General features: G+C 31.7%; 1 protein-coding gene across 1 annotated transcript in view; it reads left to right on the top strand.

Moving 5' to 3' along the window:
* Positions 1-1,051: 1,051 nt before the first annotated feature.
* The window catches only part of HELRODRAFT_75833 (hypothetical protein), a gene marked incomplete at both ends in the record, with an annotated part of 63,082 nt that continues 37,296 nt past the window's right edge, over positions 1,052-26,837 (top strand). The window contains one exon of the mRNA XM_009016062.1: positions 1,052-1,154. Coding sequence (XP_009014310.1) covers positions 1,052-1,154 — 103 coding nt within the window. The remainder of the gene's footprint in view (positions 1,155-26,837) is intronic.

Raw genomic sequence — 26,837 nt, forward strand, 5'->3', positions numbered from 1 at the left:
AAATTTAATGACCCCAGGTGTACTACCCATAAGCCCAAATTTCCAAAATTGGTTAATTAAATGAAAGCATAAATTTTTCAAAAATTAATAAAAGTTATACACAGGCACACACTCACACGTCTCAAGCATATCAACACTCATACTTACATGCCAATCCAAATATCAATCAAACTGGATAATTTGCACGGCATTGGTTCTTCATCTCAAGCCCAATAGTGAACTTTTCAAACAGAACTTTAAATTGATTTACGAGTTTTGCATTGACAATTTTTTGTGGTAAAGAATTTCATATGAGTATAGTTCTGTTAACAAATGCTTATTTACTCATGTTTGTTCTAACCTTATTTCCTTCAAACTTTTTATCGAATCTGTACATAATTTTAGATCTGATAACATTCCTGTCAGATTATAGACGCGTATCAACATTAATTAATTAAGTATTTAAGTTATCATTCAAAATATTGAACAAAGTAATCGAGTCTCCCCTGATTCTACGAAACTTTAGTGTGGATTATTTAAAAAACTTCCGTCTTTCATTGTATTTCATACCACGACATTCATACAAAAATTTAGTAACTCTTTGCTGAACTCCCTCAATTTTTCCAATCAAACCAATTTGCCACGGTGACCATACAGCAGAGAGCAAAAAACAAAAAATTACAACATTTCCAAACGATTTTTGAATATTTACTAAACCAAAAAAGACACTAACTTTACAAAAATTTTTACTATTATTACATAAAATAGTAGGAAACATTCACATTTTTTTTCTGGTATAGCAATTTTAGAAAGGTTTTCAAGTGAAGAAAATTCGATTAAAAAAAAACGTGAAAACCAAAAAATGAAAAATTATTTCTATAACAGGACCAGAATGAAAATGGTAAAAAATTACCAAAAAAAAGTTTCTCTCAGTTTAAAATAAAAATGAATAAAAGAGTTGTTAAAAACATTGTTTTCTATACAAATAAGTTCAAAAACAGTGATGGAAATACGATACGAAATGTTGGGAAACTGAACAAGAAACTGATCAAAGTTGAAAATGCAGTAATACTATTTGTATACTATATATTATATATATACACGTACACACATACACACACACACACACACATATATATATATATATAAATATATTTATATACATACATACATATGTTCTTGAATGGACCATAATGAATGACCATGCACACATGTCTCTATATTAAGTCATCATTTATTGATTATGATACATGTTTTGTATACTAATTGTATTATATATATATATATGTATATATATATATATATATATATATATATATATATATATATATATATATATATGGCTATATCCATGCGAATGTTAATGAAAGATTACAATGTGTGTTCATAAATGCGATACTTCATGATGTTAGAGAATGTAAGACCACAGCGTTTATATGATAGTCCGTTGTATGTCAGTTCCTGTGAATAAAAAACATACAATCATCAAGATGTGGTGAATCATCTTTTTAAATAGTTATTTTATTTAATGTTTTTTTTTTATAAAAATGTGATTGAAGATAATTTTGTCTGAAGGGTGTTGTATTTGAAATGCGTAAAAGTTATTTCTGAACATTTTTATGGCCTAATCGCCTAAATGTTATTAATCTGTTAATAAGTTAAAATTAAAATAATGTTGACGTCACAGCAATTCAAGACGTGCTAAAATTTAAAATATGGATAAACATTAAAAAGTTTTGACGGCATTTTTTCCAAACTCACTAAAAAATATAATTTTATAAAATTAATCCACCAAAAGAGATGAAAATGCCTCACGTATCATCTTCGTCATTGTCGTCAACGTCTTCACCATCTGCATTTTCGTCAGAATTATTTTTATCACTGCCACTTTCGATATCACTGTTGCCAGCCTGCATAATCCTCCTTTCGCAAATGAGCTTCATAATGACGTCAGCATCACGTCTTCAACATGACGTCACACCTCAATCATTCAGCCAGCACAATGGTTAGCTAGTTCACATTTTATTTGTCGCGATCTTTTCAATCATTTCATGAAATGTGTGGTCACAATCTTTGAAGTATAAAATAATTAAATATTGATCGATCAGAAAAGTTACTATATCTATGAACTAATAAATTTTTAAATTTATGTTGCCGGAGAAAATGATTTGAAATTCAAACAAAATTAAATTTAAATTTGCATTTTACAATCTCATAACCAATCAAAGCATGGTGTTACCAATATTTCACCAGTAAGGAAGGTGGGAGTAATTTTCATTTAGCAGAAAATATCTCGTGCAAGTTTCATCGTTTTTTCATTTTTATGTAAATCAAAATATTTTCCGAGGTAATAATTAGCCAAAAGCAAAAATTTTTTTTCATGAATGCAGTCGGTGCGTAGTGCTGATTGGAGAATTAAAGAAACAAAAGAATTATTTATGACTTTGATGAAAGAAGTAGAAGATTTTCATCAAAGCGCAAACAAATGAAAATATTTTTGTATTGAAACTAAAAATATAGATTACGTTTAAAAATAACTGCTCTTACGACAACAAAGCAATGCAGAATTTTCAATTTTTCAGTTTCCAAATCTCAATATTTACAAAACTCTCAGTAACAGCAACACAGAAAAAAGAAAAAGTATAGATTGGGAAACAACTGTATGCAAATAACTTTATTTCATCGGCACTTTAAATAAAAATGAATGCCTGCGGAATGCTAACAGGTAGCAAAATAATGTATAAAATGGGAGACATGGGAACAGCTGATTAACTTTCCTACACTATCCTTTTCAATATAACAAATTTGACAACAAATTAGTTTCTAAATTGTATAATCAATAAAATATTTGTACAAGTATCTTTTTGTTGTAATGAAATTGTAGCATATTAATTACAATATGTCTACAGCTTGGTGAGTATATTACACCAGATAATGACCCTCGTGCTATAAATGCCGGCCACATTTGGCTGTTGACTTTTTTTCAGCTGAAACATATTACCAGTCATTTTTAAACTACACACAATTTTACGTAAATTGAGTTTGTTTTTTCGTCTTCAAAAGAAGATGGTTTTGAAAAATTAGAATCATTAAAATAATAATAACTAAAAATTGTTCTGTATAAATATGAAGGCAAAGTTGAAAGCATCTATGTTAAACGTTAAATAACAGACGGTAAGCAGTTCAGTTTGGCAGATGATCAATAAATGGAAGGATGAAAAGTTCGCTTGTTAAATTGTACAAACTCGAAACAAATTAGTTTGATAAATATTTGGAAAGCTATGTAAAAAACAGTAAATAAATCTTGTAGAATTCAAACAAAATGTAAGTATCTAACAAACAGATTATTTATAAAACTGTAAACCAGATGTTGACATTTTGAATGAATTAGCAATCATTTTGCTAAAAAGGTAAATTGAAAAATTAAAAACTGATTTTATATTACAATCAACTTGAAATTATTTTAATAACAATATATTTTTACGAAAAATTATGTAAATTTTTTCATAAAATGGTAAGTATTAAAAAATTATCCAAAAGATATTTAATTATTTAAGATGTAAATCAAAATCAAAATTAGTTAAAAATGTACACTGGTTGGTTATTTATTAATAAATTAATTACTTTTTAATTAATTCCCAAAACAGTCTTAATTAACGTGAAAGTTATCCAATTAACATCCCGGTCAATATCCCGGCATAAAATCCTTCCAGTTGGATCGTCAACTCCCAATGGAAAGTTTTGAATCTCGTAACGATTATTGTTTTTCATCGTGTCATTCTTAACTAGAGGTCTACGCGGGAACACATTCTATTCCCTCACCTGCTCCTCCTGAAAATGATTTTTACGTCACCCGCACTCATTCCCTCAAAAGTCTTCCCTCACCCGCACCCATTCCCTCAAAAGTCTTTCCTCAACCGCACTCATTCCCTCACAAATCCTCATTTTCCCGCACTCATTCCCCCAATAATTATATCATTATTAACAAAGACAATAAAGTATCCATAGTCAGAGTATTATGTAGTACATTCTATGTACAATTTTTATTATAAAAACAAAGAAAAATTATAATGTTAGTGTTTTAGTAAATTGTTTGACTTGACAGTCCTTGACTGTTGAGAAAATAAATACGTTATTCGCTGACTTTCGGAAGATATTAACTTTCTTGACTGCCGATTTGTCCATATTTACCAAACTGCTAACACTAGGTTGTCGTCGAAATAAAAAAAAACAAAATAAAAATAGAACTCGCTGATCACGTATTTATCTGTGTAAACTGTAAACAGCTGATAAAGACAGATTCTGTATTCAAGCTGCATACTTAATGTTGTGTTTTGAAGAGTTGAAACACAAACTAAATAGAAAACAATAAGCGTAATGTACGTATACTAATTTATTACGTAAAATAAATATAACGTTCTATAACCAAACGAATTGAACGAATTAAAAAGCACATCACAGTAAAAGTCACATTGTACATTAATTATCGCCCAAAAACATATAGGAGAAATAGTGATGTGCCCTGCACATAACACTTAATATAATTGGTCACGTGTCCTTTCGTGTCATCACAATGAATATTATTTAGCGTAATGCATATTCATCAGTGAGCTTGCTTTGCTTTAAACTTAATAATAATCTAACTTTTTCAATTGCGTCGCTGTTCAAGCTATGAAGTTTCTCATTAAGTTTCAACATTTTTGGAACTTCGCCATCAAAGTCAAATCAACTGCGGTTTTCCCTCTAAAATTTTTCCCGTCCCGCGGTACTTTCCGCACGAAAAATATCCGCCCCGCGGTTTCCCCTCGCTTTTCATTCCCGCCCCGCGAGTTTCCCTCCAACTTCTGTTCTCAACTCGCAGTTTTCCAGTGGGTATTTACGGGAAAATTTGCGGGAAATTTTCCATGTAGGCCTCTATTCTTAACACAACAAATAAAAAGAACCAAAGTGTTTTCACTAAAGTTTACTGTTTTAGCGTCTGTCAGATTCTGACTTTTTAATGAATGATAAATACATATATAAAAAAGTAAACAGTAATACTGTGATTGTCGTTTTTTTAACGATAATAAGGAGCCGTGGGCTGAAAATAAATTTTCAATTTCTTGAAAAAACGTTTCTATAATGCTCTTCTTTCTGACAAATGCCATGCATTATGTAAATAAAATAAAATTAAATGGATGTTAAAATTGTCATATGAAAAATAAACAAAAACATTTTTTGTTATTTTATACTTCAGCGATTTTGTAGGCATCCGTGCCGTCGTTTTTAATTAAAAAAATTTAATTTTGAAAAAAAAAATTGAAAATATTTTTTAAAATATCATGGTTTCATGGATAAAGTTTCATGAAGTTTTGTTCTGAGGTAATTATTTGCCAGCGGCAGATCCAGAATTTTTTGCGGGGGAGTGTTGATGGTTTTAAAATTCTAAAGCTGTTAACTTACGCAATTTCCATTTATTTCAGCTTCTATAGAGCCGGGAGAAGAATTTTAAGGGAGAAGGATCCATATATTTTGCTTCTATTGGAGGGGAGAAGGATTTTTAAAGTTATTAACCTTTTCATGATTTTTTTTTGCCAATTTCCAATTTTCCTCTACTTTGTTACTACTACTACTTCGTTACAGGGTTTTAAATATTTCCATTTTTCATGGTCTGGTGGGAAGATGCATTTCCGTACCGCACTATTTTTTTAGAATTTTAAATAAAATTAGTTTAGAAATAATTGTTAAAAGAGGAATAAAAAAGTCTGTAACATGTCACTGAGGAAAAAGATTTTTCTGTGTGCAATGTTTCAATGCTTCCATAACGGAAGTGTTCAGCCAGGCAATCATCCTGAATGAAAATCTTTTCTATTTACATTTTAAATGTCTTGCCTCTTATATAGACAAATAAATAAATTATATCATACAGGAACATTGCCATACAAAATATAAATGCAACATGCAATAACATTTCCCAGCGATATCAGTCATCGTTCATTAAAACTGATGCGGAACTTCAATGCATCTAATTATTTTTTTGACACTTTACCCATTCAACATTGTATGTGAGCATTGTATGTATGCACTACACACACATATATAACCCCATATATACCTATGTTGTGTGCGTGTGTGTGTGCGTGTGTGTTTACAAGATATCTTTATTGGAACATGTTTCCGAAAAATAATGTGTATAATGGGTTCGCTAAACTTGAAGATGATAGATGGTTCCGCTGCTGAGATGCGACGTTAAGCTAAGATGTATTCCTCCTTTTAAATGCTGGCAAAGTGAAACATAAATAGATTTTTTACTTAGACGATAAAAATCCGATAATAAATTATTATTATTTATGTATAAAAAATAGCGCGAAACTGAATTAGTAGAGCGTGGACGATTGTTTAAATGGACAGCACATAAAACGTTTTTAGTTACATTACGCTGCAGTGTTTGATTGCAACGCTTCGTTCTTTGCTGGTTAAGTCGTACGGCTGTTGGTTGACTGTGTTGGTTTGTTGGCTAGTTATGTTTGTTGGTTGTATGTCGACTTTGTTGGTTGGCTGTTAGTTGTGATGTCAGTGTGGTTGATTGCCAGTAGGTGATGTTGGATAGTTGTTGGCTGATTCGTTGGCAAGTTATGTTACGAGGTTGTTGGCTGGTTATGTTGCATGATCTTTTTAAAACCTTTGAAGCATAAATATAAAGAACAAAAGCAAAATTATCGATGGACGCCAGAATAAGTGTTCTACTGAATTCTCACTTGTACACGAAAAAATGTGATTAGCGAGTAGAGTGGGTAATTAGGTTTCCGTGACGCTCATCAAATGATGAATTGTGGTACTTACGCAAAGATCCCCGCATTGTCTTTCTTCAACCAGAGGCTTTAAATACTTCTGCGTTAAAAATTTTCACTCAACTTGTTAATAAAAAAATGCTGCAAAATAATTTTTCAATTATTAATTGATATTTAATAACGTAACTTTTAAAAGTACTGATGTTTTAATTGTGTTTATGTTTGAAATATTATATTACTGTAAACCAATCTTGTGTTAGAGTTTTAAAGATTATTTTGTTACAACTTTCGGAACTGACAATGACTTTTCAAGGTTTTTAAAAACAAAAATTCACTTTTATTTTTAGAGTATATATTAATTTTATTTTTAAACTTCTGGTGATCTGTGAAGTTAATAATGAACTGAACGATATTTTTGTTTATTGCATCTCACAACTCACAGCTATTAGAAGTCTTTACAGTCACCATTATCACAAATATTGTCATTGTCGCTCATCATCGATTTGAGTAAATATCATCACAACCACAATTAATTACTTATACAAAAACTATTCATTTATAATATGATTTGACCGCTAGCACAAACAAACCCACGCAAACACACAAACTCACGCAAACCGACAAACACGCTCAAACACAAACTAAATATACAACACTTTCGAAATCATTCTCACCAAAACCCACTTGAATAGGCGACACGAAGACAGTCTCCCGACAGAACAAAACTTACCAATTCGTAATGGACTTGAGTCGTCGAGCAGATTTAAATTACGAGGAGGCCAAGCAGAGCTGTCATCAACGCGGCTTCACAAGCCTCGTCACGGTGGACACAGACAGCGAGTTTGATTTTCTGTGCGAGCAGATCAAATCAATCGTAGAAGAGATAGGCCAGGAGTTCGCCAACGAGCAGTGGTGGTCGGCAGGGATGCCCGTCACTGCCATCAAGTCGTCCGCTGGTGCAGAAGCTCTGAATGATGAAGTGCTTGAGAGGAATGTTGATGCTTCAAAAACGAGGTCTAAAAAAGATTTCGATCCAAGTGTCAAGTGGAAGAACGTAAATGATGGTCGAAAGCTGGAGAGTATGAAACGGCCTAAGAAAACTATAAAAACTGATTACAATTTTTCTGACAAAAATGAGGTGAGTGATGACAGTACTGATTTTCAATATCAGGTTGCTGGTGAAAATGGCAATTACAACTACCTTGGTGAGAATGCGAGGGAGGGTGAAAATAGTGGCCACTTGAATGAGTTAACTCATCATCAGACTCACAGCAACAACAACGACAACCATAGTAACGTTGTTTTCAACATTTATAACTACACTAACAACAACAGTTTAACCTATACTGTTCCAAAAAATGTAAAAATTCAATACGATGCTACTGATGATGATATTGTTGTCAGAAAAACGAATGACCAAGCAGTCAACCGCTCGCACAGAGTTCTAATAAAAACTGCAGACGAGAGTATTGAAATAAAACAGCGGGATTCGTCTGCTCCTAGCATAAACAACAACAACAGTGTAAACAACAACAACGTAAACAACAACAATGTAAACAACAACAATGTAAACAACAACAATGTAAACAACAACAACGTAAACAACAACATGACAAACAACAACAATGTAAACAACAACAATGTAAACAACAACAACGTAAACAACAACATGACAAACAACAACAACATGATAGACAACAACGATGTAAACAACGAAATGGCAAACAACAACATGGCAAACAACAACAATGTAAACAAAGACATTAAACTAAATACCATAAAAAACAGTGCAAGCAACAGTTTACATTTAATAAATAACAGAAATAACGTGAAAGAAAATGAAATGAACATCAACAATATTAACACGAATGATAATTACAACAATGTGACCAACAAAAGAATCAACAATTTTGACCACAACAACAACAACAACAACAACAACAACAACAACAACAACAACAACAACGGCAACAACAACATAAACCAAAACATTAATGACATAATAAACACAAGTGTTGACGAAATAAACACAAAGCCCAACAAAATTAACCAAAATCACAACAACAACAACATCGACAACAACAACACGAACTTTTACAAAACTCACAAAAGTGCTACCAACGGATATCTAAGTAACAATAATAAATATTACAACAACAACAACAATAAAAACAGCGACGTCTTTTTTTATAAAAACAACGTCAACAATCGCCACCAGGCTAACGGGATCAACCAGAAAAAAATTGAAAGTAATTCATTCAAATCAGCGTTTGAAACAGCCGGCAACAAGGTTTACAACAGCAACAACATGACATTTATCAAACAAATGCAGAGTTCAAACTATCAAAAAACAGGCCACAAACAACACAAGTATCAGAACAGCGTACCAAAACTGCACGCCAGTACAACAACAAGAACAACAACACACATGGACAAGCATCTCCACAATGCCCAGCATCAGAATTCAACTTCAAATGAATATATACCTTGGGTATGGGATGTTCCCGGCTATCCTACAAGTTAGCTGAGGCCGTTGTTGCTGTTGTTTTGTGCTGCTTAAGCTGTTGTTGGTTTTGAAGCTGTTGTTGATTCTGAAGATGTAGCCATCACATGTTTTTTTTAGTCTTTTTTGATTTTCAGGATGTTTTTAACGTTATTATAGCATGTAGTTGATATTATCCCAAATTGTTGTTATGATGATGTTGTTGACGTTGCTAGTGTTGTTATTGTCTTTAATGTTATTTGTTGTTGTTATTGTTGTTGTTATTGTTGTTGTTAGCCAGATATAATTTTATTCTTCATATATTTGTTTTTGTTATCTATAATGATTTTTTGTGGTTGCTGTTATGTTTCATGTTAATATTGGTGTCCTTTTAAATAAAGATGACATTGATTTTGTTGATGATGTTATGGTTGTAAACGTTGTTAATGTCAGTGGTTTTGTAGTTTCTCGTGTTTCAAGTGCAATTTTAAGGCTGATGGTTATGTTGTTGTTGGTGATTTCACAAGTACAGCTAATATTAATGCAGCTGTTTTTAAGTTGTTGAAAAAATTGCTGGTGTTTATTGTATATATTGTATATATATATAGTGTATATTCATTTATTTGAATCTCGCATAATGTGGTTAATAAAATCGTATCAACAGATTGCTAGCTCGGTATATATTTTGAAATTTAATTATTATTTTATAATTTGTATATTAATCATTTATTTATTCATTCATAGAATTATTGATGCAAAAATAGATTCTTGAAAAGAGGTTCATGTAAAAAGAAAATATATAATAAAAAGTATAGAAAATATATAAACAATGAAATACAAATGTTATGGACGGTACAGGTGTCATAACGTTGGTGATGTCGTTTGAATTTGGTTTTAGCTGTGACACATGCGATGAAACTGCTCGATAAGTTCGATAATATAGTAATATAGCTAGTTACTGGTTGACCAACATGTTTAACTACTTTATTTCTCCTTCTCTGACTTTTTTGGTTTAATACTCAGAGTATGCACATCAGTTAAGAGCCACACATTTTGTATCCTTTCATTTATTTTCATGTTGATTTATAACCAATTCACATGAATAAACCGCAAACAATTTTTCTTTATCTTTACACACTGTTGAAAACTACATTTTTCAAAAATATGCCGCACATGAGTTCATGGCCACAAACAGCGTTTTAAATGAACAATCTCGATGCACACAGTCCTGCAGTTTCATTCTAGCAGTTCACATAAATCTTAATTATTCTGATGTGTCACAGGGTTTTAATGAGTTTATATTTAGACGCAACAACAAAAGAGCAAAAATAGTTTTGATGATATATCAGAAGAAAACCATGAAGAAAAAATATTAAAATTGGTTATGATGAGCGAAGACGTGAATGGCAGCCCCCATCCAACCTGCCTTTTTACAATTTCATTTAAATTGTAAAGTTGCATGTTTTATTTTTAATGTTTCATTTCAAACTCGAGTCTTAATTTTTAATATTCAATCAACCAGCTGCTTATTCTTGCGTGATTTGTTAAAAAAAATAAATGTTTAGACAATTTTTTTTCTTCTTTCTATCTATATTTACATGCCGGAAAACCAAACCATAATTTTATTTTTTATTTATTAATTAAGAACACAACAATTTTATTGTCTGTTAATAAATTGTTTTCTTTAATTTATACTACAGATAAATAAAAGGTTGTTCTGTGTAAATTTTCAACGCTAACTCAAGCAGCGTAATATTCATATTAGCGCATCTTATAATAAACATGCACATATTGAAGATATCTTTTTTGAAGGAGCGTACCAACTTATTTGAGATAAAAAAAAATATCTCACAGATGTACGCATAAATAAAGACTTTTATTAACTACGGTCACAAGAGTCGTGTTATTGAATTTTTTTCAATAAGTTCTCTAACCTTCTTACCAACTTCTTTTATTTTCTATCCAAATTGAAAATTCAAGTTTCCAAAAGTCAGAGTTCAGTTTTTGAATTTTATTTCAAGTGATGTCTCGACAATTTTTTGTCATCGGGTATGTAATGAGTAAGTAACCTGAGGTAATATTTATAGTTTTCAGCAAACTCACTTATGTAAAAAATCACACCTAAGTACAACGCAAATGTGCACTAACACACAAACATACTTCCATCCACATAAAACAAAACTTAAAAACTTTCCTATCTACATAAATACACACACACTTAATACAAAACACACACATTCACATTTTACATGCACAATACACACACTTATAAACAGCACACACACACAATTAAACACACTCATTTACTTAGGACATATGGACTGACACACAACAGCAGTTAGGTGCACACTTGTTACATGTGCTCATGAAGTTTCGTGTCAATTTGCATAATGGGGAATAACGAGTGCATGAAATTCTTTCAATTTTTTCAAAAAAATTCTTTCCAGGTCCATTGAAGCATCAACGTAATGTCTTCGTGCTGGAGCGTGCAAAACAAAGCAACAGCATGTGACCTTCCTGTCTTACAATCAAATTTATTCTCTTAATCAGCATTTTCAACAAGCATTATAATACCAAGTTTTTATGTTATATTCAGCTGAAAACTGACTGAAGTTTATGTAAATTTACGCAAGAAAAAACCCAAACAACATTAAAACTCAATAAATTCTTGTAAAAAAGGATGAACAAAAAGTGGATCTCTCGTTTGAACTCGCTCTCACAGCATGTATGTATTCAGGCGGGCGTATATAAATTATCCTCCTTGGACGGGCGAGCACATATAGAACGTGGAAAACAAATATTTGCGCTGGTCCAAAGTCAACAAGGAACCAGCATGGGTAATTACATTAAGCGTATTAAACATATTGTGAGGCAATTTCACGCGTGGTTAACAACGAACTTTTGCAATGGAATCGAGTTGGTACACGAGAGACAAAAATTGATAAATGTTTAATGAAGTGACAGATAGAAAATTTTTGAGAAAAAAATGTTTAAATATAATGGTGAAGATGAAGATGAAAATGTTAGTTTGAAATGTGATGGTGAGGAAGAGGACGAAGATGAAGATGGACTGGAATGGTCGTTAATTATAATTAAACTTCTGACTTCCTCCTTACGATTCCAGACACGAACAGTGCCACTTTAATAAGGCCACCGACAAAAAACTCCTCTACATTTTTGCTGTTCAATTTTTTGCACTTTATTTTTTAGAATTTTTTTGCGCAAGTTAAAAATTATTAAAACTGTATGAAAGAAACAAAATATTCGTAAGCTTTTTATGATACTTTTTTTTTATTATTTTCATCATAATCGTTATTTTAGTCAAATTTTATCTTTTTACTGGCTGTATCACTTTTGAAATGTCTTCAAAACTATAAAAATGTCAATAAAAAGTTTGAAAAAAAAATGAAATACCAAATAATAAAGACCAACAAGTAAAAATGTACAATTTATACAACTGTTATCGAGAATCTACATCATCTGCACGCTTCTAAAACGTAAAAAAACTAGGTGGATTAAAACTATATCTCAATTTCAAGTAACAACTTCGATTATATTTCAACAATTACAACAACATTACTCCACAATTAAATTGAAAATATTGTAGTTATATCCTTTATCCTTAGTTGTGCGAATTAGAAACAAGCCGAGCTGTTTTTGAGGTTTCCATCTTATCTGCAGTGGATGTGTACCAGAAGGGAAGGTTTCATCTACCCCTATGGCGTGCAATAAACGTCCACGTGTAATGTTGTTCACCTAAAAAAGGTTAAAGGTCAATTACACTCGTTCAAAATTCAGAAGATTCAACAAAGCGAATAAACATCATACATGAATACATACTAAACGACGCATCACACGCGAAGCATGGGATAGGCGGAGATCTTTCCGTCACATTCGAACCCGGTTACTGCGAAACAGCACTAGGCGACCTTAACCATTAGACCATCGTACCTAACACTTCACCGCTAACATTTCATGTTTCTATGATATTTAAATTTTGAATTGAATGCAGTTAAGACCGGTCCGGTTCATTAATTTTATTGATTAGGATTAATATAAGTGTTATTTAAGTTTTCAATAATTTATTTTCACAAATATGTAGTATCTCTTCTAACATCCATGCACACAAACATGCATGTTTCAACCAACCATGGATAAAATAATGCATCTTTTCAAATGCATCTTTTCAAAGTACTATGCATCTTAACAATCACCATCTTCAGCATCTACACAGCATGCAATTATACATGCATGTTGAAACGAATAACAATGAACAAACACTATACTGACCAGTGAAGAAATCAACAAACCAGGCAATCTCAACAACATAAGAACAATTAACGACGTTTGCAAATTATTTTCTCATTTGATAAATCATCTCGAAAATTAATAAACTTGTTTAAAGGAGAGGCAGGCAGATGATTTCTAATAATGCAACTGAGTAAACATCTTGTTAATTTGTAACGTCCGGGTTTAAAGATCTGTCTCATGCACGTTTATTGCTTCCATGTAATTTACTGACGCACAATGTTTGCCGAGCAAACAGTGAATATTATAAAGAATGATAATTTACAATTATAAAATTGTCAAACATTAACCTATGTTTACAGGCAGAAATTTCAGCTAATATATGTGAAAAATGGTTATAGAGCATCATTATGAAGTCTGTTGTTCATCTAAATTAATGGTTCGTTAATCTTTACTGATAGGTAATTTCTATTTAATAAAAATCTGTCTAAATGTTTCGTTGAATGATAATCTTGGGTGTATGTATAACTTGACATGCCTAACAACGTAGACATTCATCGCAAGAAATGAAGCCCCTCAATTTTGAAATAAACTTGCATAACGACATAAGTCTAGTATTTATATATTCGGAATGACAAATGATTTTATTTAAAAAAATTCACATTAAACATTGTTGAAATGAGATGTAAAGAATAAATCAACACGTTTATTATGTATGATCTATCATTATACATCGTCAAATGCAACCAGTGGCGGATCTATACAACATACACACAACCTCGCTGCGATACAAAACTGTCTCCCCACCGATACAACAACACTCACATATAAACTACATTAACAGAACATCGCTTCCGTTTCATGCAGAATCAATCCTACAACACTTTTTCAAATCCATCAGACATACTCTCAACAACTATTTCACACAAAGTTAACACCATTGCTAAACCGCATAATGCATAAAACAACTGCCAATAATCCGATAAAACATTAGATGCTCTTTGTCATTGTGACAGCAATGAATTAAATTTTTTTTTCAAAAGATTTCAAGTTCTGTTTCTTTCGGATAACAAATGATTTTATAAATACAATGAGAGTTCTTCGCTCTAGAGTAATTTGTCTTAATTAAGGATATCTCAAATATATGTGTCATATATATATATATATATATATATATATATATATATATATAATATTATATATTTATATATTGAATTATAGATTTATATTTTTATAATTATATACGTTTATATAAAATGTATAAATACAATACTTATATAAATGTTATAGTTTCGTAGAGCGTTTACATTTATGTGAATGATGCATGGTCTCCGAACCAATAATGGAAAAAATTGATTGTACAATCAGACTGACGGTTGAAAGAAGTTTTTTAAAAGAAATTTGGGGACATAAAAATGTGGAGCTATCTAACAAACTTGTTTCAAAGTTTTGTAAAATGTTAAGGATTATGTTAGCGTTGAGTTAACATATTTTTATTACTTTTGTTTGTTATATGATGGACTTTATATTATGTTATATCGTGTTAACACAATATAACACCGAGTTAGCACAAACAAACAGCAAAAAATATCTCGCCAGTTATGAAAGTTAGTTATAAATAACACTAAACCCATATCATAAAACTTTGATTTGAAATTGTGAATGATAAATTTTTAATTAGCCACCTGTCACCAAAGCAAGTATTTTTAGTAACTCCCCGGCAGGCAATAAACAGAGGAGTTATGACAAAAAATATTATTACACTTTGTATTAAGACCGCCAAGAATGATATTTTAATGCACAACTGGGTGCAGTTAAGATGTAAATACAAGGACAGGTCCTGCAGAGTTAATAATAAACAAGTATTCTTGAAACAATAAACAAACAATATTTTGATCACAATTTTGTTACTTAGCAGTTTGAACCATCTCTCAAGTTTTTAATCATTTTGTTGGAATGTTGATCAGTTAATTTTGAGGCAGCAAATAGAAACATCATGAACCGTAGAGGATAATGGTTCATAACAAAAGTGACTTTAATTGGAACCCTAATTAACAATGGAAATGTTATAAATGTTTACAAGACAAAAAAAATGTAGTATGAGTTGCTGTCAAATGCTTTGTTGTTTGGCTAACTTCTCTTTTGCAGTGTCGAACGTTGAGATTCAACTGAACTATTTTTCTTTCAGTGATTTGCAAGAATGTTATTAAAATTTTAATTTGGTTTTAATTTGCTGGCGTACAGGAGCCAACGTTTTGCCTCAAAAATGTACAACGTAATATTTCGTTTCGAATAAAAGATATTTTTAATTCAATCAAGAAGGCGGCGTGAGAAGTAGCATAAAATTTAAATAAAATGATATTTTTTCAACTTAAAAGTAATTGCGTAGGGGCAATAAAATGTTCATTGTCTAAACTGTGCATTTCAATTTATTGTTTTGTGGCCATAAAAAATATAATTAAAACATAAATAAATATTCATATAGATTAATTTGCACTAAAGATTACATTTGCAATTGTATTGCGTAACTTAAAACAAAGATTAAATTTTTTTACATTTCTCTTAATCTCTTTTTAAATCTTTTACTTCTGCCATTTAATTTTCCGAAGAAAACTCTTTCAAGAAAAATAATTTTTTTAAACAATATATTTTTGTACGAAAAATTATTTTAAATTTATTTCTATTATCTTGGTTTGAAAAATTTTTATTATCCAACAAATGTATCCTAAATATTTTGGTATTTCGTCTCTGGGTTGGATGCATTTTAAAACATTTCAAAACAATTTGGAGGAGATCTTATAACATCTTACAATTATTTTAATTACAAATTTTAAATCACAAAGCCATATATTTTAAATACTTTTAATTTTTTTACGTTAATTTAAAATGTTTTGTTTATTGCAATGATGTGCGAAGATCTGTGCAAGAAGTTCAACAACCTTCTTTTGGTATTTGAAGTTCTTTATTGCCAAGTTGTTCAAACTGGAAAGGCGATAATGTTTATTTCCGAAAGCCAAACGTAAAAACAGCAGAGCGGAAATGAACTCTTGCCCAACTTTTTAAATAAAAGTTTTTATCATTTTTTATCATTTTAAATTTTATGTTTTTTTATCACAAACATAATTAAGGGCCACATTGATTTAAACTTTTTAACATGTAAGCTCCCATCAAATTAAGCAATTAATCTAGAAGTATATCTATAAAACTAACAACTTAGATAATTTATTATTAGATTATACATCTACAAATTAACAAAAACTAAAAAAAACAAATAAAACAAAATATATCTTAAAAGTACCATAGAAATAATTTATTGCATTGGAGATCACCTTTGGATGATGCGTCGTCCAGATTTCTAATCTCTCTTCTTTTTCTTTTTATGTCCTGTAATTTTGTGAAAGCATTTCAATTCATTTGATGATGCCGCTTTATTTAGCCAAAAAAAATTTTTGAAAAACTTCCCAGTGAAGTTTGTGTCAGATACTTTTTAAAAGATATTAAACTTTTTTTTATTTGCAATTTGAATTTTTTTAATCAACCTACTACACGATACAAAAAATCATTTGCATCGCTCCAATTGGTTGTTGGATAAAGAAAAAAAATGAATCAAAGAGGTGAATATTTAAAATGGAAAGATGTCAGAAAGAAAAAGCCACAAAGAAAATTGAAGAATAACAAGGCATGTCGTCTGAGGATGATTCGAAATAATGCGGTTGGACAAAGCTTAAAAGAACAAGGGGAAACTTGATTTAAATGAAGAAGAGCATTTCTGGAAAAACTGTATGAAAAGTGAAGCCAGCGAGATTCTTTGAAGTCACAACTCGCGGTAAAACAAAAAGATATAGAAACAAAATCTTGGCAAAAACAAAGAGCTACAGATGTTTTTTAGCATACTACAAATGGGCGTGAAGTCTTTAGATGCCACCAACACTTTTAAAATACAAGTGGTGAAAATTCCATTCTAAAATTGCTGAGTGAATTTACTTATTGCACGACAGACATCATGTTATTAAACACTGAATGTATTTTTAACATAATCCAAAGAATAACTGTAGAGACGCGAATTGAGAATAATAGAGGGATGCGTAAAGATAGGGTGCTGCATGTTTAATCAAAGTCTGAGAATTGAAGTCCTAAATTAAATTTCGCCAAAAAATATTTTGGAGTTGTTGGCTATAACAAAATTACTTTTTATTAATTTTTATCATTTTATCGTTATTATCATTATCGTCATCATTAACATCATTTTCATCAACATTTTCATGTTCGCTTAGTAAAGACTATGGAAATGATAATTTTGCATTTAGTAAGTTAATGAGACAAAAACATTAAACGTCCCAGCAAAGCTCTGAACAATATTATAAGAACAATGCAACCTTGTGCTATTAATTAAGCTCTAGAAACTTCTAACCTTGATAGCTCTAACCTTGATAAAAATCTCTCAAACAGCAAAAGAGATAAATTTTAGTTAATGTTTTGTGAGAACATCGACAAAAATCAAATTTAATTACATTCATATTGTGTAGCGCTAGATTAATGAAGCGTCGCTGTTTAATCGATGCTCTTCATTGACAATAGTTGTTAAAAGTAATCCAATTATTTTTCTAAATTTAATTTTCGACATAAAAGATGAAATCAACTTATCTAAAAGTGGTTTAATGGCGTCTGAAAATGCACGTACATATTAAGCAAGACAATAAAATCCAAGTACACACACTCGTCGAAATCTGAACGTTGTTCATAAGACAGCTACCACTATTTTAAGGAAATAATAATGGTCAGAGCAATAATCACGACGTCAACATTCACAACCACAAACAACATCAAACATTCGCATCATTAACACCAGCAACAACGTAACATCAATCTTCTGATGCACATTACGAAATATTCACATCCGAAATAGTTGCAGCCACTTCCTCGGCCACGGACCACAAACGCAACAACACCAAACAGCTAACGACAGTTTCAACACGATAATGCTAGAGAATATTGAATGAGTTCACAAAGTGTCGATAATGGGCTTGTTAATTATGCATCGAACGAACGCCACGCAATATTTCCTACCGCATCAGCAAGCCTCGCCCCATCGTAGAAAGAAACATCATCTCGACGCAACGCACATCCACCTGCTACTTCGCACGCGATGCGGCGTGACACCCTACCATTTAATACCACAACACCCTGCTATAGCGTAAAAAATTGCAGGAGGTCGTCCTACAATACGGTTGATGGCGGTCACGGTGTGGTGATTTCGAAGCGTTCAGGCGAATATGTGGCAAGTAGGTGCGATTGCTGGGCTCTGCTTCAATAAGTGTCATTTTAATTAACTTGGCTGCTTCTACGTCTGCTTGTTCGGCCACACATCTACCACAACACTTTTTCTAATACCACTGCAAAGTTTACTAATACTAAATTTACCTCACCATTAATACTACTACTGATACTTCTAGTACTAAAAATATTACAATAATAATACTTCGACTGCTACTACTACTACTAATGCTACAACAACTACTACAACTACAACTACTACTGCAGCCGCAAAAACAACTAATATTTTTGAACAAGAAGTCAAACTCTATTCAACCTCTTTGACGGCAATTACTCATTCACTTGAAAAATATTTTATTTCTTAGTTAAGGAAATAATTTATCATTTTATTTCTCAATGTAAAAAATTATTTGAAAATAATTCATCTCTAGGTCCCCTACACTATTACAATGAGATAGAGAGGTAGAATGGTCATGTAGAATATAATTTGTATATATTACTATGTTTAAATTATTTTAAAGATATAATGTGTGTGTGTGTGTGTGCGTGTTTGTGTGTGTGTGTGATGTTATCGTATTCAATTGAAATGATTAACGACCTTGGTATGTATTGTTTGATATCATTAAGAGATTTTTTTAACATTTTAAACTGAATTACATTTTAAATGAATTAGTCTTCAGAGATGAAAAGAAAGATATAAATAAATTCCTCAGAGGCTAAACTTATGGGCTAGTTGGTTCTACTTTTAAAAACTTAAATAGTAAAAAAGTACATATAGTTATGGCTTATTGTTCAAGAATTGAACTAAAGTACCTATACTTAACCTTTTGGCTTCCAGTAAAGACTAAAGAGTAAAATGGAACATCTACAGGGGAAATTTCAATATAAAATTACATGGATGAATAATAATAAATAATAAAAATATATGTAAGTGTCTATAAGATCAAACCAGTGGTACGACTTAGTGGGATTCATTATAGGCAAATTTGAAATTCTTATGTTTATGCGGTTCAATTTACACCTTCTAAAGTCACTGGTTTAGGTTACTTTTACTTAACGCTGTTGGTTCCCAAAAACACAGAGACTAAAAACCCTGTAAGATTGGTGGATTATAGGTTATTGCAAATATTTGCATTACATTACAATTAATACAAAAAAATTAGTCTGAATTTATTTATTTATATATCATTATATTATTATCTAGTTTTGTTAATTGTTTGAGTATAAATTTGTGTGCATGTGTGTGTGTATGGTATGTGTTTGACAAAAGCTCTATAAAATTGTCCAAACACCCACCACTTTGGTTCTCACTTTCTCTCTTCTTCTTTCTCTCTCTCTTTTTTCTTTTCTTACTCACTTTTGAGCACATATTTTTCTTTACGTGACTTAAAAATGTCCATTAAAAGATATATGGCTGTAAAGAAAATAAATTTAAATGCAAATTCATAGCTCCACTCTAACACAACGCAACATATTCGAACATTTTTTTTAAATCTTTTTGTTTGTTTGCCTGTCTGTTTGTATGTTTGTGTCTGTTTGTGTGTGGGTAGTTATGAGTGCGTGCATGAGTGTGTGATGTAGATAACGGCATAATCATTGAACGTGCGAGAGATGTAACGCTGTGTGTTGTTTTGTTGTGCGATTTTTTGTATTGCAAATGTTCTTATTGCTATCTCACTTGCCTATGAAGAATTATAAAAATATAAACATACACACACATATATACAGTAAAAAATGTATTTTCATGTATAATGTTGCTAGAAAATTAAGCTGAGGAGTTTGGAATGCATGGACAGTGTAATGTATGCTACGCACATCCCTGAGTTTTTAATAAAGTATGATATGTTTTTTGTTATATATGCGTTCACACACACGCACACACACGCACACATACACCACAGAGTGAGAGAGAGAAAAAAAGAAAGAAACAGAAAGAAAGAAAGAGAGAGAGAGAGAGAGAGAGAGAGAGAACGATCGAGAAAGGCGAAAGAGAAACATTTTCACATTCATACATACAAACATACGCAATTCATACATTGTATTCATTGTATTGAAATTAATAACTAAATTGTGATGGACGTGTTATTTATTAGCTCCGTCGAAGCGAAATCACAAGGTGGCACACTAATGAAGGAGAGTTAGAATCAAGCGGGCCAAATAAAATATAATCACTCCAGTCAGAAATTGAAATAAACCATTAATCACAATTTAGGCAGCTTATAACAAGGAGATTTCATAATCTTACACACGCATATGCCTCATATGAAAATAATTATGAAAAATAAATAGAAAATTGATGAAAGAAAGAACAAATGAATGAATGAATGAATGAATGAATGAATGAATGAATGAATGAATGAATGAATGAATGAATGAATGAATGAATGAATGAATGAATGAATGAATGAATGAATGAATGAATGAATGAATGAATGAATGAATGAATGAATGAATGAGTGAGTGAGTGAATGAATGAATGAATGAATGAATGAATGAATGAATGAATGAATGAATGAATGAATGAATGAATGAATGAATGAAAGAATGAATGAATGAATTAATTAATTAATTAATGAGTAAGTGGGTGATATTTATTAGCGTTTAAAAAAATGTAAGTGGGGGGTCGTATTAAAAGACACTCCACTCTTGGAACAGAAACCCTTGCCAGCTCATCCCGCACGTTCCGTTCATGTTACGTGCGTGCGATGTTTTATTCAAATGTACAAACACGTTTGCACGCGTGTCGTTGTTGTGAAAATGATTCGCAGTTAAAAATTATTTTCATTTGATTGGCTCTCTCAAATAAAAGCCACTGAACACAGTTGCGTGGTTTATTTTTCTAATGCCAAAGTTAATAAAGAAGTAAAAAAATGTTTTCTTGGCATTATTAAAATTGTTTAGGATGGCGTAAGCGTACACACCAGTTATTTTTAAACAAGGCATAAACAAAATTAATTCTTATGAACTGTCAGCAAAATTGTTATTCTGAGGAACTCGGCAAAAGCTCTTACGTTAATAGTAACACGGAATGAAACTAATGTCTGAAATTATACAAAAGTTTGCGAAAATTGTTCTGAAGTGATTTTTTTCAGTCAAGTGTCCACCATAGAAATAGAAACACATCATGAAAACATTGAAACACATAAAATTCCACACACATTTTTGATACATTAACAACGCATGAAAATACATGTGCTATAAGCGTCTGGAGTGTTACCTACCTATAGCACCTAATACTTAGCAAAGGGAAGTGCATCTATTAACGCGTGTTTCACGCCTCCAATGCCCTGGTGTACAATTCATGGATGTTTTTGCAGATTGAATATGGAGATCAAAATACAACGCTTCATATTTAATCGCTTGTTATGAATGCATGCGAAAAACATGTTCTTATGCACTAAACAAAATCAATCACACGCATAACATAAGCATAATTTCAAACTTAATATACAACTATTTTGTTTGTTTTTTATCAGAAAATATATATTTATTAATATTCACAAGGCATCGCATGTTCGCACTGAAACACAAATTTGTGAGTGCTTTTAATTTTTTTCTTTATTTTTAAAATTGTTAAAAAAAGTTTTTTTTAAGGAAAATGTTACGTTAGTCCTAACAACACGCACTTGAATTTCTATCCATAAGCTGAGCAAGAAACTTCTTCTATTTATAAAGCTGGTCTTATATGGAAGTGTTTGATCTATTTGACACGCCATGTTTGCACTAATAGTATAATCACATTTTGGCCAAATCTCACATGTTTTTGAATTTCTTGAAGACATGCTCAAGTTTCTTTTAGTCTGAATCGAAACTAAAAAGTTATTTAACTTTTTTTGAAGTGTACATCATTTTTTAGACAGTATAAAATTTGTCTGTTGGCTTAAAAATGCATTTTCAGGTTATGAATTTGTTGAGGGTTGCCGTTGAAACTCGCTAAAGTTTTTATTTACGTTCAAACATATCATCCACAATTTGACTGGAGGTAACAATTTCATCTCACCGAAAATAAAATTATGTTAATATAAATGAGAGTGGAATTGAGGCATTGAGGCAGAGAGAGAGAGAGAGAGAGAAAGAAAGAAAGAGAAAGAGAGAAAGAGAGAGAGAGAGAGAGAGAGGGAGGGAGCATCACGCAAGCCGTCGGTCCTAGAGAGCGCTAGTGGAACGGATTGATTGTTGCTTTATAGTTCGCATGATGACACGTCGTAATGTAGATATGATGAATTATTTAAACACGCATCGGCTGCAGTCCACAGTAGTACACGCACACGCAACTTTATATCGCGCCTAAATTGCCATTATTTTCACGTTTTTCATTATTATTAATGAAGGTGTTAACCGCTGGATATTTCTGTATGTGCGTGAGTATGGATGTATACATATGTATATTTTGTATATATGTATGTATTGCCATGTATGTATGTATTGGCATGTATGTATGCATGCATGTTGGATTGTGTTTGCATAAAATTATATGATTATCGAATATTTTTATGGCTTTCTTTACTGTCACAATTTGTGATTTAGAATTATCTGACATTAATGTGAAACTTGACTCTGACATTAAATTTTCTATATCTCAAAATAATTTCAATTTTTAAAAGAGCCCTACCGTAAAATAAGCATCAGGTATTGTTGCTGTGAACTGTTGCAGTCCATGAACGATCGGAACGCGTTGCCATGTGATTGCGTGATTTTTTTTTCCAATCAGCTCCGATATTAGCAGTTGGAAGAGCGTTGTTTATTTATGGCTCTCCTCCATTGACAAGCAGATCTTCTCGACTGATGCAGAAATCTTCTTCGTGTTCATTCTTATGCTGTGCAAATCTGCATAAATTAATTTTTTGCTTTTCAGTATCATTGTCAGTAGTAAAGCAAAGCACATTAGTATAAGTGATTCGCTAATTATACTTGGTATTTATACTTGAACACCAATTTTAAAATTAAACACCTTTTTCTTTTTTCTAGTTAATGTTTAAATACAAGACACAAATATTATTTTTACTACAAAAACAAGTACTGTTTGTGTTTCATGAACAACAGTTTAAACTTCTGTACTATAAGGTATGTAGTAGTATAGTAGTAATAGTAGTAGTAGAAGTAGTAGTAGTAGTAGTAATAGTTGTAGTAGTAGTAGTAATAGTAGTAGTAGTAGTAGTAATAGTAGTAGTAGTAGTAGTAGTAGTAGTAGTAGCAGTAGTAGTAGTAGTAGCAGTAGTAGCAGTAATAGTAGCGGTAGTAGTAATAGTAGTGATGATGTTAAAAGTGTTAGTAATGGGGCTAGTATTTTATTCAAATGTTATGAGGGGTTCGCCTAAATGCGAACTTTTATTGTGCCAGGCAACTTTATGGTCGGTTGGTAATGCAAGAGAACGACGTAATTACAATCGTGCATTACATCCGCTTACATCATGTCCACTGACTGACTGACTGACCAGCGGTTCAGCGGTTCTATGTGCGCTACGTACGTACACTGCACGCTGAACCATGCGGTTTTCATATTCTGTTTATGCGTTCATAAATTAAACACAAGTGCATTTATGTGAATCACGTCGTTTTGTTTATTTTTTTATTTTTTACTTGTTTTCGAGTTGTTTTTTTTGTGGCACATTTCGGCTTTTTTTAATTTAAGCTTGAGTTTGAAAGCACTGGTTGACGCGTTCGTGTCCATGTTTTAGAAAGATGCCACTGTTTTTTACACTTTTAATTAGCCCAACACAAAAAAATAGGCTTGTTTGTTGTTGTTTTTAAACAATGTATTATTTTAAATAAACGATGTTTCTTTTAAATTCTAACTATTATTTTAGCTTGCATTGGAAGTCTAAAATATTTCAGACGTTACGGTGAATACATAACAAGGTGTTAATATTGAACAGATGAAGCTCGAACGTTTCGCATTTTGATAAAATATTTTGAAAAATAAAATAGAAATGAATGGTCCTAGTAGAATTGATGTATTTTTCATTTGAAAGGACATATCTATTTATTATAGTCGTACATCACTTACATCTTGCAACTCTTTTGTCGTTAACTTTAAAAACATTTTGCATTTGACATTTTATTTTTAAGTTTAGCATAGCTTCTAAGGCTCTTGGTAGCTTCATTTTGATGTTATGTTGTTATTTAAGTCATGGTATAACAGTTGATGTTATTGTTGATGATTATGCTGGCGATTACGTTCGTATTATGTGATGCGATTGATAATGTTGAAGATGACATCATTGGCATGTTACAAAGTTGGTTGTCATATTGTTGATATGATATTGTTGTTGGTGATACAGTTTTAGAAGTTGTTAATAATGACATTATGACTGATAGAAATGTTGATTTTGTTGTCAGTTTTGATGACGACGTGTTTTTATAACACTCTGTCGATGTTATTAATGTTGTTACACGTGTGTTGATGATGAAATTAAAAATTACATTGTTGGTTGGCCTGCAAATGTTGATGTTATTTCATCGGCTGCCCCGATTAAGACAACAGATGTATGTTAATTAGTGGTGGAAACAATCAATCAATCTTCCTAGCAGTCTTCTCGCATTTTCCGGCATTTCTTGTGGCCGTTTTTGCTAATGCACCGCAGTTGGAATTCCCTGCTAATGACAGAATTTGGCCTGGGTGTGTTGTTGCTGGTTACGTTTTAATTAAATAACGGAAATGTTTGATACAATGATGAACGTGCTGTGTTACATTATGCTGAATTTTTGACCTGTGGAAAAAAATATATATCAACATTCATATTTATTTTTATTTAGAATCTAAAATCATAAACATCATGTTATTAAGAATTCATTTGGAAACAGTTTTCATAAATAATTCAGAAGGTAATTTGCAGCCGGATAATAATATAAAATGCTCAAGTTTATAGCTAATGATGTGAGCGTTGATGCTTGTGTTATGCCTAAAATGAATGTACATTAGACTCTCTACATTCCATTATAAACACTGCATAATTCAGTTAAGAGTTTTTGCACGCTGGAGCTCACATTTTTTCTTCCCATGAATTATTCACTGACAGTGTTAATCGTTTTTGTTTCTGACCCTGACCTTTCATTCATTTGCAAAATTATTTCATGGCAGCCACACAGTGGAGCACGAAAGTTATAGCAACACACCCACCCGATCACATGTGCCTGCTGCAAATATGTGTTGAAATTCGTGAGAATGTGTGAAGTTAATGTGCGAGGAGTGAGTTGATGCTCCTCTCATGGTAGAGGTGACTACTTAATTGCCAAAGTAAAATAAAATGCGTTGTAAACTGTATGGCTTTGGAGGGGTGCGACAATGTTGAAGGAGGTCTGAAGTATGTTACAAACGTCAGTTGAACGATGGAAAGCCATAATTGATCCTTTTAATAGTTGTTTTGTTTTTAATAGTTATAATCAAAAATATTAACATACGTGAAAATTATCGTAAGCAATCCTTTGTGACGTTAGTGTAGCATGTGCAACAATTGCAATGAGTTTATGTGGTCGTGTTGACGATGCACGATACATCAAAAGCCGGTTTCTTAATCGATAGCTCGTAAAACTTGGTTGCAGGAAACACCAAAAAGATGTAGTAGTCGTTTTTTCGTCAATATCGAGTTAGAAATTAAATTTTGAGCAGTAATTTTCCAAATAGAGCCGTTCAAGTTGATAAAAGAGCATGACGTGATGTTGGACGACGGACGATTGTTATCAGCTCTCCTAGCTTAAACTCTACATTGATTAATTAGATCATTTGTATGCTGGTCTGACGTTTTCAACTCAGTCCTTATTTTTCATCTGTTTCGACGTTAAATGTCTCAGCGGAATACGGTTTGAATATTTATAGTGTTATTATTTATTCTACAAATTATGATAATTTTGTTTAAATATTTTACCTTAAAAATTAGTTATAAAAATTTATATTCTTTGGTTTAAACGTTTCGACAAAGTGGCAAATAAACTTGACGTTAAAAAGTAAGAAATAATGAACAATGATGATCAGTAGAATGTGACAAGGAAATAATAGAGAGGGAGAAATTTGAAAGATGGCAGGGAGCAGATGTTCAAACGTAGTTATGGGCGGCTCTCTTTATGCTCACCTCTACCAGTGCGCT

This window comes from Helobdella robusta, assembly GCF_000326865.2.
Source record: "Helobdella robusta unplaced genomic scaffold HELROscaffold_17, whole genome shotgun sequence".
Taxonomy (NCBI): Eukaryota; Metazoa; Annelida; class Clitellata; order Rhynchobdellida; family Glossiphoniidae; genus Helobdella; species Helobdella robusta.